Source organism: Cydia amplana, chromosome 26 (assembly GCF_948474715.1).
Source record: "Cydia amplana chromosome 26, ilCydAmpl1.1, whole genome shotgun sequence".
Classification (NCBI taxonomy): domain Eukaryota; kingdom Metazoa; phylum Arthropoda; class Insecta; order Lepidoptera; family Tortricidae; genus Cydia; species Cydia amplana.
This window is the reverse complement of record NC_086094.1, coordinates 4,609,229-4,627,419: the sequence shown is the minus strand read 5'-3', so window position 1 is coordinate 4,627,419 and position 18,191 is coordinate 4,609,229. Positions and strand designations below refer to the sequence as shown.

At 37.5% G+C, this 18,191-nt stretch overlaps 1 protein-coding gene across 1 annotated transcript; it reads left to right on the top strand.

Annotated features, from left to right (window-relative positions):
• Positions 1 to 4,064: 4,064 nt before the first annotated feature.
• LOC134660054 (cytochrome P450 4C1-like) lies at positions 4,065 to 12,820 on the top strand. The gene is made up of 9 exons (XM_063515755.1): positions 4,065 to 4,137; positions 6,067 to 6,180; positions 6,312 to 6,497; positions 7,510 to 7,709; positions 10,212 to 10,263; positions 10,641 to 10,845; positions 11,423 to 11,574; positions 12,099 to 12,278; positions 12,567 to 12,820. The coding sequence occupies exons 2-9, from the start codon at positions 6,069 to 6,071 to the stop codon at positions 12,818 to 12,820; spliced, it is 1,341 nt and encodes a 446-aa protein (XP_063371825.1). The 5' UTR covers positions 4,065 to 4,137; positions 6,067 to 6,068.
• The last annotated feature ends 5,371 nt before the right edge of the window (positions 12,821 to 18,191 follow it).

Sequence of the window (18,191 nt, the reverse complement as noted above, 5' to 3'; positions counted from 1 at the left end):
TAACTGTCAACGCTTGTTGGCAGTTACTATGAAAAGCTCGTATCTCGTAATGTCATTATCATCTGTTTCTTAATGTTTACAGTACATTGCTGCTCGGTACATGTGGAAAAAATTAATCACGGGGTCATAATTAAGTGTAACTTAAAAAAACATCTTAATTAATGATAAGACGGGTAAATTCTATATCTGGTTTAATTTATTGCCCGTATTTGACTTACACACTGTATATAGACATATAGATAATCTAGCAAGGTTATATAAAGACCCGACCAAATGTTCTGGCTTATTTTTTTATGACTATTTAGATACTTTACTTTGTCCAAACTATATTTTGATGCCTTCATCTACATTCCTTTATTAACTATTGCATCATATTATGAACCTAGCTCAATAAAAAAAAGATTGACTCACATTTACATTAAAACTAGTTTTATTGTGAATATTAATAAATAGATATACACGTAATAGTCATAACGTGAATTCAATACGCAAGAAAATAAGAATTAATACCGGCATTAATTAAATTAAATCGTATTGGAAGACTGTTTTTTTAGGGTTCATCAGTTAACTAGACGGAGCCCCTATTTTAACTATGCAGTTTCGCCATGCCCGTAGGTCCGTCCGCGGCTTAAAATAATATAATAATAATATTCTTTATTGCAACAATGATTTATAACTCAAGATAGGTTCAGATAGGTTATAGGCGTTCCAAAATTGAAGCGCTTACCTTGTGACAAATTGGACAAGTTGCCTTTAGTCGTGGCTGGACAAGCGAGAAATGCGCACGTGCTAACGAGCTCCCGCACACCGAAAGAGAAAGAGATGACCTTATGTTTATCAACGAGTGTGACAAAGATGGACGGAATGAGAAATTAATCAAAAATAACAGATTTCTTCGTAGGCAGAGAAATAAATATGGAAGTATTTTTTGCGCTCCTCAAGTATGAGTATAACCTATCTATGGTTATATAATATCATTGTATTGCAACCATCGTATTCAAACAGTTCTCAAAAATATAGTGACAGAGTATCTCACCTTACGCATCCCGGCAAGGTCTTAGCAAATTATAAAATATTAACATCACTTTTTTTTCCGAGAGATCAATCTAATTTAATCCTTTTGAAAGACTTTTATTGAACAACAACATAAGTATAAACTAACAGTGACCTCAACCAGCCGTTTGGCCAAATCTGCAAACAAATTTTGAGCCCCCGGACCCCATGGACCACTTATGCAAATTATAGGTAGGTATTTTATTGTTATAACAACTCTATAATAACATTTGAACTCTATGCTTCCTATATTTCTCTATGGTGGAGCATAAGCAGTGAGAATCATAGTACTTTTTATGCTAGTATTATATGTAAAAAAACTTGATTCTTGATATTTTTAATTAAAAAAAACCGGCCAATTGCGAGTCGGACTCGCGCACGGAGGGTTCCGCACCACCAACAAAAATTAGAGCAAATAAATCGTGTTTGTTGTATGGGAGCCGCCCTTAAATATTTATTTTGTTTTATTTTTAGTATTTGTTGTTATAGCGGCAACAGAGATACATCATTTGTGAAAATTTCAACTGTCTATCGCGGTTCATGAGATACAGCCTGGTGACAGACGGACGGACGGACGGACGGACGGACGGACAGCGAAGTCTTAGTAATAGGGTCCCGTTTTTTACCCTTTGGGTACGGAACCCTAAAAACGATCATTTAATATATCGTTTTATGGTACGCGTAACAAAATTGATTTCCTAGATATAGACTAAAGCATTAATTTACCTACAATAAATCTAGCGAAATAAAGTGGTAGGTAATTAATAACTGGTCTCATAAGGTCATGCGTCTATGACCGTGTCATTGTATGTACCACGTCATGGTATTGACGTGGATTGCAAAAATCTATTTTTTAGGGTTCCGTACCTCAAAAGGAAAAAACGGAAAAATTAAAAAATAAAAAATAAAGTTTTTCAAACTATGTCGTGTTATAGGTACATATATCAAATAAAAGAGCTCATTGTAAGGATCTCAAATATATTTTTCTATAATTTTTTTCTATAATTAATAGTTTAGCAGTTATTCAAGAAAATAGGCAAAAAATTACCATTCCCCCCCATTATCTCCGAAACTACTGGGTCTACAATTTTGAAAAAAAAATACACAAAATAGTTATTTACCTATAGATGACAGGAAACCTATTAGAAATGTGCAGTCAAGCGGGAGTCGGACTTAATGTACGGAACCCTTGGAACGCGAGTCCGAATCGCACTTGGCCGTTTTTAACCGACTTCCAAATCTCAAAGAAGGAGGTTATCAATTCGGTTGTATGGTTTTTTTTATTTTTTTTTATTTTTTTTATTATTTTTTGTTTATGTTTGTTACTCCATATCTCCGTCATTACTGGACCGATTTTGAAAATTCTTTTTTTGATTGTATGTATATGCATACAGATTGGTCCCGTTTTTGTCAAAACCCAGTTCTGATGATGGGATCCATGAGGAATCGAGGGAACTCCTCAAATCTTAAAGGCATACATATAGTGATTTTTGTGTTTTTATCAACAAATCAAGCATATACATTCAGAAACGTGACATTTGATGAAGTGGAACTGCTGATGATGATCAGAACAGAACTCTTCAACGACGCATAGTTCACGTTTGGCGATTTGTCCTCTTCGTTATGTTTGTTAAGCAAGTTAAGTTTTTAAGCCACATTTTTGTCAAGCTCGAGTTCTGATGATGGGATCCATGAGGAATCGAGGGAACTCCTCAAATCTTAAAGGCGTGCGTATAGAGATTTTTGTATTTTCATCAGAAAATCAAGCATTTTTATTAAAAACCGTCGCATTTGATGAAGTGGAACTGCTGATGATGATCAGAACAGAACTCTTCAACGACCCATAGTTCACGTTTGGCGATTTGTCCTCTTCGTTATGTTTGTTAAGCAAGTTTAGTTTTTAAGCCACATTTCTGTGAAGCTCGAGTTCTGATGATGAGATCCATAAGGAATCGAGGGAACTCCTCAAATCTTAAAGGCATACATATAGTGATTGTTGTGATTTAATCAACAAATCAAGCATATACATTTAAAAAGTAACATTTGAGGAAGTGTAACTGCTGATGATGACCAGAACGAAACTCTTTAACGACACATAGCTCGCGTTTGGCGATTTTTTCTTTTCGTTATGTTTGTTAAGCAAGTTAGGTTTTTAAGCCATATTTATGTCAAGCTCAAGTTCTGAACATGGGATCCATGAGAAATCGAGGGAACTCCTCAAATCTTAAAGGCACACGTATAGAATTTTCTTTATTTTCATCATAAAATAAAGTATATTAACATTAAAAACTGTCGCATTTGATGAACTGGAACTGCTGATGATGATCAGAACAGAACTCTTCAACGACGCACATGTTTGGTGATTTCGAATTTCGACTTTGACTTGGACTGGGACCCGGACTCGGATCCAGATCCGGACTCGTACCCGGATCCGGTTCGGACCCGGACCCGGACCTGGACTCGGATTCGGACTCGGACCTGGACTAGACCCGGACTCGGACCCGGACTCGGACCCGGACTCGGACACAGACCCGGACCTTGACCCGGAAAACCACTATGATACCTAAACTAAATAAACCACTATGATTACCTACCATAAAATGTAGGTATAAAATATGATGAGGCCAAACCCCACCCGCTCAAACCCCCGTACACCGCACCGCATGCGCCGTTAAGTGGGTTAGGTTAGGTTTGAACTGCTATCCTCACAGAACCGAACAAAAGTGGGTTAGGTTAGGTTAGAACTGCGAGCGTTACAGAAACGAAATGCTTCCTTTTCTACATAGCGCACCATCTAATAATCTTTCACCGGGCCGCATAGAAGTCGGTTTTTTTTTCTTAAAAATTATTTTTCATTAGTTTTGTGCCTTTCATGGCTTACACATCTAAGCAGAATATCACCAACGAGAGAGGAGTGTCTCCACAAATACTTATTATGAATTTCCAGTGATTAGGCGAATCTACCTGCAACATATTTTCCTATTTTTTTTTCAGATATTATGCAAGCATTACAAAACCTGGGCCGAATATCAAATGAACACGATGGCCTTACATGTTTGTGGGTGGCCAATAGGCTCTTAGTGAGTAAGTATAATAAAATTAACTGTTTACTGCATGGCATATTTTTTTTTTATTTATGCATGTTAAAACCTGTCGAATTCCACGATATGACGTTACCATAAGCGTTCTGGCTCATATATGAGCCGTGGGAGCTGACAGATTAACAAGTGTCATTCTATGGAAGTTGCTAACTAAAGTCAATTTTTTATATGAAATGTCATTTTATGTTTATATTATGAAATGTCATTTTAGTCTACCGAATAAAAAAATAGACTTTATGTAAATAAACCGCCATATTGAAACTGACATAAAATATGAATTTACTAGTGACTTTTGTTTATATACATTCATAATACATAGTAAGCAAGTTCCCGCGCTGGAAGCGCTGGTGACCTAGCGGTAAGAGCGTGCGACTTGCAATCCGGAGGTCGCGGGTCGAACCCCGGCTCGTACCAATGACTTTTTCGGAACTTATGTACGAAATATCATTTGATATTTACCAGTCGCTTTTCGGTGAAGGAAAACATCGTGAGGAAACCGGGCTAATCCCAATACGGGCCGAGTTTACCCTCTGGGTTGGAAGGTCAGTTGGCAGTCGCTTTCGTAAAACTAGTGCCCACGCCAATTGCTGGGATTAGTTGCCAAGCGGACCCCAGGCTCCCATGAGCCGTGGCAAAAATGCCGGGACAACGCGAGGAAGATGATGACATAGTAACCAAGTTCCATATAGCCGGTATACTTTAGGATGTAATGTTTTGAAAAAATGTGTCCCGCCGAGTTTCGTTCCTGGCCGACTATTTAAATTTTGAAGTTTTAGTTATAATTTTGCCGATTTTTTTATTATTTCTACTTCGCATTTAGCCGACCTTCTAGTGTTAGACCAAGATAACTGCAACGAATTTGATAGCATACGCAGTGCAAGTCTTATTTGATAGCATACGCAGTGCAAGTCTTATTTGATAGCATACGCAGTGCAAGTCTTATTTTAAACGTCAAACTTCTGTGAAATTAATTAATGTCTGTGTATTATGCTATCAAATTCGTTGCAGACTTATCTTGGTCTCTACAAATGTTGGACTTTGACATTTAGAACTTAGCCGACTTTTTTCAATACTCTAATCACTCTTTGCTCTAATCTATCTAACTTTATATTTTCGCCGACTTTTTCATAATTAGGTACAGTCCGACATGGCCGAGGGAAAATTAAGCCGTATCTAGACGAGCTAGGCAAATCGACCGATTTGATCAGGAAAATAATTGGCGCCAATATCATCTAGCGTCCACACGTACACAATTTAATCACCAATTTGCATTCCATAGAACTACGAAAATTGTCATATTTGTGTCCGCACGGCCTGATTCGATCGGACAATTTCTTCAAATTGGCGAAATATTGTCTCGTCTGGACTGGATTGTGTCGTTTGGTCGTCTGGATGGAACGTTTATTTAATCTTATTATAATTGACCTTAAACGAATAACGCATAGACAGATAGTCCCCATACGGCTGACCTGTCAAAAGTGAAGCCGAAACTCGATCGATGTGTGCGTGCGAGGCTCGTGTTTTACGCTCAGCAACACACACATATATACAAAAACGTGTTGCCAGTATATAGATATTTCTCTCAAAGTAGGGTATTTTAACCACATCCTTAACACTTGGTTATTAATAATTTGTATGTGTGTAGATTTCATTTGTAGCAAAAGCTTTTTATGTTCCTTTTAAGGATTTTTTGCATTTCTGTACTTTGTGAAATAAGTTTTCAATAAAAAACGGATACATTTTGACTATTTTTTATTTAAAATGTGCATAAAATAATAAAAATAATACATAAATTGAAATATTTTTAAGTATTTCATTATTTAATGAAAAAAGATACTAACCAATTTTGCGTTTTAAGGTTGTTAATTGTTGTGTGTGTGTGTTATAGTTTCTCACACGAATTGTTTCACAGGTATGACAGACCCTAAGGCTATCGAGGTGGTGTCCAAAGCGTGCCTGGACAAAGATGAATTCATAGTAAAGTATATACGAGCCGCAATTGGCAACGGATCTATATTTGCCCCAGGTAAAAATTTGTATTTATTTCAGTAGGTAGTTTTTAGATTTTTACACACACACAAACCACAAACAGACAGACGCGGCAGGGGACTTTGTTTCATAAAGTGTAGTGATTCATGTGACTAAAAACCGTTGTAGTAAACATTTGGCACCCTCGTCGCAAAATCAACGCTGCTTTCTTCAACCGGAAGAACCTGAATCAGCTGGTTCCGGTGTTCGACGCGAAGAGTTCCATCATGGCCGACCTGCTGCGGGCCGAGGCGGGGGGCGGCGACTTCCCCATCTGGAGATATATCACCACTTTTACATTCGATACAGTTTGCGGTAAGATCCTTGAAATATATTTATTTTTGGCACTAATATTATACTCGAGGATTGAGGGGCGACTGAGACTCAAAAGATTCTAGTTCCTGCATGACTACCTCCTGAGTTCTTACCGAATAAATATAAAGTTTTTCACAAACTGGCGGCCCACTTCTTGATATCCTCTCCTATGTATTACTAGCTTTACAGTGATTAAGACAGATGATATCAACATTTTGTGAAAAAGTATTTTTCCAGTTTCACAGATGTGTTCAGCGACAGTTAATATTTATGATTTCTTACAATAGAAATGTTTAGAATCCCAAAATTTATACCAAAGCAAAGTACCATTTCGTACCTTGTCACAAAGTCGCTAGAAACCTCATACTATTGCCACTGTGACAAGGTACGAAACGCGATGGGTCATAAACATTGATATAGTTTTATATTAAGTCAGTGGTTATAAATTAATACTTTCGACTGGGCCTTACTTTAGGTACCTACACTTTTTATTGATATAGTTCAAGTGCTAGTTACAATGATATAAATTATTAAATTATACAACGGGACTTAATCGCGTATCTAAGTTTTAAGATTTACCTCCGACGTTTCGAGGACGGCGTTGTCCCCGTGGTCTCGGAGAAGACTGGCTTAAGTTGACATCAGCATCGTCTAACCGCACGAGTTTTTCGAACTACCCGCACTTGGTCTTGTTTATCCGCTTGAACGTTTTGCGCACTAGGGATGTCACTCTGTCGACACACAACACTAACGATATTCGATTTATCGAATGTCGATATTCGTTTACGCTTACATTTACTAATGACTGGATTCCATGTGGATGAGATCTTGAAACCCTCGTCCCGATTGAAATTACTATGTTTTTTGATTTCTTAAAACTTAGATACGCGATTAAGTCCCGTTGTATAATTTAATAATGTGTAAAAATCGTGAAAGTTTAAATCAGTGTTATGATATAAATTCTTCCTTTTTAATGTTTCTGTCAAATAACCTCTATCTCGTCCTGTTTTAGAGACTGCCTTGAACACGCCAATTAATACGCAAAAAAACCCGGACCACTGCTACATTCTGCATGCAATTGATGAATGCACACAGGTGCTCGCGAAGCGCATGATGCAGCCGTGGCTGCACCCGGACTTCGTCTTCAAGAGTCTGCCTGTCTACAAGCAGTATCAACACCATTTGCAACGCGCATATACATTTATAGAGGAGGTATTATTCATCTACATTATTAAATTAATTGATTGTGTAAGATGTGAAGAAAAGATCGTATAATACAGTAAATTTATACATTTAGCGTTTGCGTCAAATCCGTTAGTTCTGATTTTTTGCAGACTTATTTATTATGATGTTGGCCCAATTAATATTCCAAGTTTGTGACCTCGAGCGCCGAACGCAACTATGTCAAAAATCGAAGAAACCGCGTAAATTTCGGTTTTCTTTTAGATTTGGGCGATTATAACCCTAACAGACTAGTTTTTGATAGTACCTTTTCAGGGCGTTTTTAAAGAAGACTAAATTTTCTACACTATGCCGCTAGAATTATCTCTGTAGATCGAATAGTTTCCGAGATAAAGCCTTTCAATTTTTTTATTTTTTTGAAATTGAATTCGTAGGCTAAGTGAGTGCAGTGAGTATGCACTTTTGTCTCAGGCGATGCCGCTTGGCACGATTGTTCCTAAGGTCAAACAAAGCTGATTTGGCCTGGTAGCTACGAGATCGTACCGTGCCTACCCACCAAAAAGGGAGGGGAAAGGGTTGGATCCCCAGGTCTAATCTTTCTTCCTGCTCTTAGCAACTAGGGCAAGTTATATATAATTTTCACAGAAGAGCCACGTTACAAAATTCGACAAATTTACGGGATTAGTGCTTCTGAGTTTGGTCATAAGTTATTACTTATCTTACTTATCTACTACATCTTGACTACTAGTCAAATCAGTTTCTTTATTCGAACTCTCAAAACGATTTTGCTGCTATGGAATTTATATGAAACACTGGCATGTGACGTCACAATCAACTTAGCTACTCTTATCAAATATACTTTTCACCTCAGCAGCTCGAACAAGGGTACTTTGCTACTTAAAAACAGTGAGCAAAATGCGATTTTGCTCACTGTTTTGAAAATGACATTCAAGTGACCTTAATATTCAAATGTCATTTCAACATGCGGGGTCTAATACAAGTTCGAAATACTTGGATTCTATTATCTCTGTCCCTTTCACGTCTTTAGCAAAAAGAAAGAGACGAAAAAAAGTTCAAACTACATTCAACGGTACATTGACGATTTATATTATAATAGACCCCCGAAAAACGTCAGAACGCATCGTTCCAAAATACATACGAGTATGGATTCTTAATAATTATTAATTAAAATTAAATTTAAGATTTCATAAAAACTGATAAAAACACAATACAATACAAATCCTCTTTATTGCACAACCTCAGAATAAATGTACAACAACAACACAACACACTACAACAAACAACACACACTCGACACTATATTCAACACTATATTTTACGTTATTTATTGTACGATTAAAATAATGAACTCAAAAAACACACAGAATATCAAGTAAAATAAATAATTATAGTTTTAAGAATCTCTACTATAGTTTACAAACAGTAAGTATCCGCAATTCGGACCGTATCTTACAATGTCTTTTTTTTTACAAAAAAAGTTGTCGATTGAAGTGTCAATGAATTGATGGTCGTTGTTTCCATATATTACCTATTACTGAAATTTACTACGTTTTGTTTTTGTGTTTGATTGTGTTAATTCAACTTAATTGTTAGTATAATCTTAAGAAATCATGAGTGAATAGGTAAGTGATGAAGAAGGATTACATTTTTCAGGTTTAGACAACTCATATGTTCTCAGTTCTCACTGCTGAGGTGAAAAGTTTTGTGAACTACACGAGATCAAAGTTATTTACATCTCGTGCGCTTTTGAGTCCCTTACTTCGCTCAAGATTCTAAATTAGATTCACTCGCTACGCTCGTGAATCTACTATAGAATCTTTCGCTTGCACGGGACTCAAAATAAGCACTCGAAGAAATATCAAAATTTGATCTCTTGTTTAGAAATTGTGTCTAAAAATAACTGCTGTCTACGTTTCTTTATTTCATGCATGGTGTAAAATCATTTATTATGTCTGTCTCTTCTCTTTGTCACCTTTTCTAAGCAACGTTGCCGCACTGAAGATATATGTTGAAATATATGTTGGAAGATGACATAAGTTTTATGCGATGAACGTACCTAAAGGCCCGTCCAGACGGGATGATCCAATTGACCAATTTACCAATTTTATCAGAAAAAAAATTGATGTCAAACTCGTCTTGCGTCCACACGTATATAACACAAATATTAGATTTATGGTGACATTTGGGCGCTTGAAATTAAATAATTCACCCAAACGCGCAAACTAGTTTGAATAAAATAAAATCAATAGTACTGCAGGCCTGTTGGATAAGCCATGAGCCACTCCCTAAAATACATAGACGTCATATACCTACATACTATAGATTTATTTTACGATTACCGTTAAAAGTTTAGAACCATTCTTTAAATAGTTTTTTACCTGATTAGGTATAATATTTAATTCATATTTTGCAGTGAAATTAAACATGTAATAACATCGGCGAAATATTAACGCGATAATTAAGTAAATAAAAGTATTCTAGTTTTCTAATTTAATTTATTACCACTTACAGATTATACAAAACAAAAAGGAAAAAATGACCGCATATGGACTTAAGGATTTCAGTAAGTAAATACCCACGTGTAACACCTACTTATTATTCAAACTTCAAAAACAAAAGAAAGATACAAAGAAAAACAATATACGTAAAAATGAAATTAACCAAACCACAAACATTAGATTTTGGCGACGACTTAACAGAGTGGCTTCGTAGCGTCGTCGCCGTCGTCTGACTCGGCGTAGGGTTCGGCAGGTTGCCCCGGAACCGCCGAAACACCACACCCTTCGGCCAGAAGTCCGCGCTTCCGATGGTGTCCTGCAGCGGCCGCGCAATGTAATGAAACTCGCATGCGAGTTCTCGCACCGTCTAAATGAGCCCTTTAGGCCATTCTGTTCTCGCTTAACATGGCCATTTAACCAGTTTTTTTTTAATGTTTTACAGAAAACAATAACAACGAACTGTCATATTTCATCGACGTGGTAATCCAGTCCTCCGGAGGGGTGGAGAAGGGCTACTCCAACATGGAGCTGCGGGAGGAGCTGCTGGTGTTCATGGTTGCCGGGAGCGACACGTCGGCAACCGCGGTCAGCTACACAACCGTGCTGCTGTCCCGGTACCCGGACGTGCAGGATAAGGTGTACCAGGAGTAAGTATACCTGGAACTGCGGGAGGAGCTGCTGGTGTTCTTGGTTGTCGGGAGCGACACGTCGGCAACCGCGGTCAGCTACACCACCGTGCTGCTGTCCCGGTACCCGGACGTGCAGGATAAGGTGTACCAGGAGTAAGTATACCTGGAGCTGCGGGTGTTCATGGCCGCCGGGAGTGACATGTCGGCAAACGCGGGCAGCTACACTACCGTGCTGCTGTCCCGGTACCCGGACGTGCAGGATAAGGTACATGATGGCTAATGGATGGATGTAAACATGATGGCTATTAAGATATATAACAAGCTCCCAGATAAATTTAAGAACGAAACATCTGAAAATAAATTTATACATACATAAACTTAAACAATTTCTATTTCTATACCAGGAGTAAGTATACCTGAATAAGGGATTTATTTGGGTGTAATGCTAATGACTGTCCAAGAAATGTCAATAATTTAGGGTGATGTGTGGACTTTTGTTAGGATGATATATTTTTATATGGCAACCCTTACTGAAGGATTTACCCTTTGCTCATCTAATAACTGATTAAATTGAGTCGTCTATTTTCTTTATCAGACTGCAAGAAGTGTTCGGTGAGTCGGACCGCGCCGTGACCGTCGAGGATCTGCCGAAGCTGACGTATCTGGAGGCCGTCATCAAGGAGAGCCTGCGACTCTACCCCCCAGTACCGATAGTGGTGCGAGAGGTCCATGGAGATACACTTTTGCGTAAGTTTTCCGAATCCTCACACTTAGACGCACCGCACCACATGACGCACACCATTTATTTCTAACAGATCTCCATCGTCTGCTGGCTGCACTTTGGAACCACGCTATCGTGATATCAAGATGTATATGTATATATAGTCTTTCGACTTGTAACTGGCCCGGAACGGCTAATCCTTTGTCTATTGTTTGTCGTAATATTTTGTGCATGTCATTACCCCATCCCTATCAGTAGAATGATGTTACGGTAGCAAATTTAAAAATGTCGACACGAAGTTTCAGACTGCCAACCATATTAATTTTGACAATTGCGCATTTTTCAAATGTCTTTGCCAGCAGACTATATTAGTCAGACCAAGAGAAGTCTGTAACGATTGTGACAGCACACGCAGTGCAAGTGTTATTTTAAACGTCATGCTTCTTTGAAATAATGACGTATAAAAAACACTTGCACTGCGTGTGCTATCAAAATCGTTGCAGATTCTACATGCGTTTGGTTAATTAATTTTTTTTTTTATTAATTGTAGCGTCAGGCACAACGCTGGTAAACGAGACGACGGTGGTGTTCAACATCTGGGGCACGCACCGCAACCCCGCGTACTGGGGGCCCGACGCGGAGGAGTTCCGCCCCGAGCGGTTCCTGCAGGGCCCGCTGCCGCACCCCGCCATGTTCGTGCCCTTCAGTCACTCCGTCAGGAACTGCCTCGGTTAGTATACAACCCCGCGTACTAATAGTCGGTAGTGAACACTAGTGAGAGTGTGAGTGCGAGAGTCTCGGCACGTCTCGGCAAAAAGCCGAGACGAGAAGGGAACATTTATATGTACACACTACACACTCGTTTTTGGCCTGTCTTAGTCGACGAGCGTGTGGTACATTATAAAAAGAGTCCGGACACCCTCGATTAAGAAAGATATATGTAATCTCTCAGCAACAACAAATCTAATCTGTATTCTCCAAATCGTCGATATAAACATTTAACACATTGTGTTCTCAGGTGCAACATACGCAATGATGTCGGCAAAGACGGCGCTGGCCAACGTGATCCGGCGCCACCGGCTGCTGCCGCCGGCCGGCGTGCGCGCCGCCGACCTGCAGCGCCCTCTACCGGTCAAGTACGACATCATGATGAAGGCTGTCGACAACTTCACGCTTAGAATAGAAGAGAGGGACCAGAAACCTATGATTATGAAAGCTGTGGACAATTTTATCGACCGAGTTGAAGAGAGGGACGAAATCAAATCCCTATAATTATAGCATAATTACGATCTTACACAATTTACTGTTAGATTTAAAGAAATGCACCAAAAACCCAATGAATATCGACAACATGATAATAATATGCCGTCTATAATTTACTTGTTAGTCGAAGAGATTATAAATATCATAACGATATCATAAATCATAACTGAAACGTTTATATGTTGTCTGTGCTGAAACCCTATGAGTATTAACGTCATCGTGAAAGCCGTCAACAATTTCATCGTTAAGAGTCGAAGGGAGGAATATCAAACATGGGAAGGGACCAAAAAGCCGAAGAATATAAATTATTACGTAAGCCGTTGAAGGCGTTGAAAATTTTGCTGATGAAGGAAAGTAATAAGAAAAGAAAAGGAAAATAATCAAGCAACCCTAGGAGTCTATGACTCCTATGAGTATCGAAATCATGACGGAAGCCGTCGACAATTTAATCGTTAGAGTCAAAGGGAGGAAGAAAAACGTCCAAGAATAGAAATCATTACGAAACCCGTTGCCAATTTTGCTAAGTATTAGAATCGAAGAAAAAATTAAGAAAGCTTGACTATGATGAGCTTCGAGCAACACCGGCTTCCGACACGTCAGAAGGGGGGAGCCCAAGCGATATCTTACCGTACAAATCATTCTGCCATTTTTTGCGGGGGGAAACGTGCACACACTCGCACAGCGTACACACAGCAGACGGACAGCGGAGTCTTAGTAATAGGGTTCCGTTTTTACCCATTGAGTACGGAACCCTAAAAACGAGAGTGTGTCGAAAAGAGTAACCAAAACACATGAGTTTCGTTGTTAGTATGTAAGACAAGGATGAAAACCCCTTTACTTGTTTATTTATAGGAATTATAAGTTTTTAGTAAAAAATTCTTTATTGTGTTTCATTTAATTATATCCTTGGCCATTTTGAGGTAAATCTTAAGGCTTCGTCACACAGGCGCGTTCTATGTACAGGGTGGCCAACTTAGAGGTATACAACTTTTTTTTGCCGCCATTTTATTTTGGCGGTAAATATGACAGTTATTGCATGAAAATTAGTTTGTGTAGATACGGCAAATTTATTATGGAGCGTTTTACGACGGAACAACGTGTTTTAATCATTAAAAACAATAGAAACATTAAAAATAACGTTTCCCGGTCGATTAATTTCGAGAAACGATGACATTGACTGGCCCCCAAGATCGCCTGATTTAACAGCTCCTGACTTTTTTCTGTGGGACTATCTAAAGGGACGTGTCTATGCTAATAGGCCAACGAACCTTCAGCAATTAAAACAAAATATTCGAAACACTGTCGCTGAGATAACGCCAGAAATGTGTGAAAAAGTGATGAAAAACGCGATGAAAAGGGTTCGCATCTGCCATGCTGCTAGAGGTGGACATTTGTCTGACATTATTTTCCATGTGTAATTGCTGACCCTATATATATTTAACAAGGAATACTTAATATTTTTTATATTTATATTTTATTTTATGTATTCTATGTTCGATGAGTAAGGCTGACATTCGATTGTCATTTTTGAAATGTCAGCCTGGTAAAGGGTTAACTTCCAAACTCTGACAATAGTGATGGGGTCAATAGTTAAAGTTAAAGTTACATTAATTGCACACTCAAATGTTTCTACATGGGTGAATTCTAATATCATATTGAATACCCGTCTGCGAAGTAACAACTTGATATCTGTTCCCGTTTTTGAGAATTAACTTATTATTTTTAAATCTTTTATACTAGTAGTTCGCCCCGAACTGAGAACTCGCGGTTAACCAAAAATTATATAGCGATTGACTTTGTTGCACCTACTCGTATAGTGCGACATAAAATAATAGAAAATAAATGAGGACGCCACTTTCTACGTAACTGTCACATTTTTGACGTAAAATGCTTATACATGGCAACAATTTACTATGGAAATTTTTGAGTTCCATTTTATTTAATTTCAACTATTTTATGTCGCTCTATAGGCGGCAATGGATCAAAGATAGCGTGGATTTATTGCAAGGTCTGTGGAGCCCTTAACTGATTGATTTAAGCAAAGAGTAGTATGTATAATATAGTTGGCCAAGCAGATCTTGTCAGTAGAAAAAATGTAGACGCGAAGGGATATGGTCGCATAGAAAATTTGAGTTTCGCGCCTTTTTCTACTGACAAGATTTGCTTTTTTGCATCAATTTTGAAGCGCCATTTACAAGTTTAGCGTTAAGTAATATAGATGGCGCTATTTTTTCGAATAAAGGGCTTCGTATACGGCTGTCCCTCCCCTGGATTTAAGTCACCACCATAGAGATTAAAATAAACTGTATCTGTGCTAAGCCGAAATATTTCCTGTCAAATGTCAAATACATATGTTATGTTTATTCTAATTTATTTTTATCTTGCTAATTATTTCAAAATGGTAAATTTAAAAACGATATTATAAAAGTGTAAGTCGAGCACTTTCATTTGATACTAAACTCGACCATGTTTCTTGCAAAAAAATGACCAGAATAGCAAGACCTCTCACAAACAGCTTTTTGGCCTTCTAAGCTCTTCTAGCTCAATAACCTCTTGATCGGGCCTGCTCATAATTTAATGACTAAAATAGAATGCCCTCGACTACACGTTTACCCAATTTCATTTAAATTAGAACAAATTTACTTAAGTTATTTTTTTTTTTTTTTTTTTTTTTTTTTTTTTTTTTTTTTTTTAAGTTATTGAGTATCAAACTATCTTCTGACAGTTCAGCTTAAAAACATCGAAATGCCGAGACGTGCCGCTAGCCAGCCGCGTGTTCAAAGTCGAATGTAAGAACTTCGCTTCGCTTCGCTCGCTCGTTCGACTACCTAAACAGTAATTTCACATTGGAGATTTTTTTGTAGAATGGACTATGAAGCTTACACGACTACACGATCAGAATTTCCCCCGACAATAATACCTATTGTGTTGACCTCATTGCAAATCCAAGTATCAGATTTTTGCGATTTTGGTATTAGGAAAAGGTGGAAAAAGGTAAAACCTGACCAGAAATATATGATCATTGTCAAGAGGGCGCTGTTATTAGCATGATACATGTAGGGTGACAGTTCAGTATAGTCATGAAAAACTTTCCAGTGAAATTCCGCAACATGGCGCGTGATCATATATTCCTGGTCCGTCTTTAATAGGGTAGATATTTCCTAAGAGGGAAGATTGGATTTATCCGAATCCATCGATTTATTTTGTTAAAACTTACAAAAAATTAAAAACCATATCGGAGATACCGGGTGGTGAAAGATTTTGTGTTTCTCTCCGGAGCAAAGTTTAATCCTCGTGCAACGCTCAAGTTCCACTTTTCTAACAACTCGCTACATTCCTATTTCAATGTTTTCCTTGCTCGGGTATGAATATTAGCATGAGGGGTCAAACAACAACTTTGCCCGCAAAACTAAAAATAATTAATTATAATACCTACTTACTAAAATATTAACTCAACAAAAAGTTCAATCCGAACTTTGAACTTACCATAATTATTATTATGCAATAAAAAAACGGTTAAGCGTAGATATGTTGGGTCATGCTCAATGTAGGGTTCCGTAGTTACCCGTCCGTCACAATAGGGTATTTGACTGTACATATTTAAAAGAAATTATTTTACAGCATGCAAGAAATATTAAAGCACGTAGACAGCAGTTGTTTTCAGACACCATTTCTATTTTAAAACCCGTAATTATCTATTAGTTGATACTAGCGACCCGTCCCGGCTTCGCACGGGTAGTGCAACCAATTTACACGAAACCTTAACAACTTATACCTACACCTAAACCTTCCTCAAGAATCACTCTATTGATAGGTGAAAACTGCATGAAAATCCGTTCAGTAGTTTTTGAGTTTATCGCGAGCATACATACACACAAACAGACTGACGCGGCACAGGGACTTTGTTTTATAAGGTGTAGTGATTTAGTCATAGAAAATATCAGGTTTCTAAATTCTAGCAGTAACGATCAGTGAGGTATGCCGCAGGCGGATAGACAGACGGTCAGACAGAGAAAAGACAGACATAGAAGAGTTTGGACAAGTGCTCTACCACGCACCTTGAATAGATTTCCATATGCATCAATAATAGAAAATAGATCGGATAAGCAAATAGTAAAGTCATATAAAAGAATGTTACTGAATAATTTATCCAAGTCTTCCAATGGACGTAATTAATTAATAGATTTAGCATAAATATATTTATATTTATATTTATTTATTTATTTATATTTTGGAGATCCAACAGCTATCTATACAGAATATAAAAAAAATGTAAATGTAATTAATGTATGAGATCTACTTGGACTCAACTCAATTAAAAATATTAAAATCTAAATAAAGATAGATTAAGAGTTTTGTTTGTAAACTTTATTATTAATGTGTGCAATAAACAGTATTTTAGAGGTAACTTTGAGCTAACTTTCTGTCAAAAGGAAAACGAATTTATTAATATTTTTTTTAGACCAAACTATACTGTTGACTACGGAACCGAATCCTAAAAAACATCTTGTAAAAATGTAAACGTTTAGGTACATAAAAAAAACACATCTCAAATCTTAACACTAGAGAAAATGGGATTTCCTCGCATATACTTATTCCTGACAAAAAAAAATTAGGTACCTATAGATGGTCAAGCAAATCTTGTCAGTAGAAAAAGGTGCGAAATTCAAATTTTCTATGGGACGATATCCCTTTTTTTGAATTTGAAAAATGTAGGCACATTTTTCAAATTTGCCGCCTTTTTCTACTGACAAGATCTGCTTGACCAAGTATATATACCTACTTTTAACATATCCCCGATAATAAAATCCACTGGGGATAAATCTAGATCGTCAGGTTGCCAGTTAAGGATGACTCACGCTAGACGTCCGGTACCGGGCCGAGGCATCCGACCTGTCTTCTATGACGGCTGATCGGTGATCACTTGGTGCTTTCCATAGAAAACGAAGCTCCGGGCCGGTCTAGCGTGAGTCAACCTTTAAGAGCCAACAGGAGTGGTAATTTCTCCATACAAACGTACTCGACTGTTTCCACCGTGGGCTTTGAAGCTACAGCAATGATTTTTTCAATCAATCAATCATTTATTTATTTCTTTGAATGTGGTACATTAGTAAAGATGTAATAACACAATTTTGTTCAGCACATCCTGCCAGAACAGGCATAGAAATAGTGAGTTTTACCTAAACTGCATGCAAGTAATGATTATGTACATTAAATTTTACATTAAATTATAAGTAACATCAAAAATATTAGTCATAAGAGTCACAAGTAAACAATAATTACATTCAATAAAAGTATACAAATTGTTAATAATTCAGGTTGTCAAATAATTAGTTCTACGTCAAATAATAATAATATTCAAGCCTAGTTTAAATTGTTA

What these genes read in the sequence shown, in the direction of transcription:
- LOC134660054 (XM_063515755.1), top strand. Translation starts at nt 6,069, where the DNA reads ATGACAGACCCTAAGGCTATCGAGGTGGTGTCCAAAGCGTGCCTGGAC. An exon ending in TACATTCGATACAGTTTGCG is followed by an intron (nt 6,498 to 7,509) that starts GTAAGATCCTTG and finishes GTCCTGTTTTAG; the next exon opens with AGACTGCCTTGAACACGCCA. An exon ending in CAGGATAAGGTGTACCAGGA is followed by an intron (nt 10,846 to 11,422) that starts GTAAGTATACCT and finishes TTTCTTTATCAG; the next exon opens with ACTGCAAGAAGTGTTCGGTG.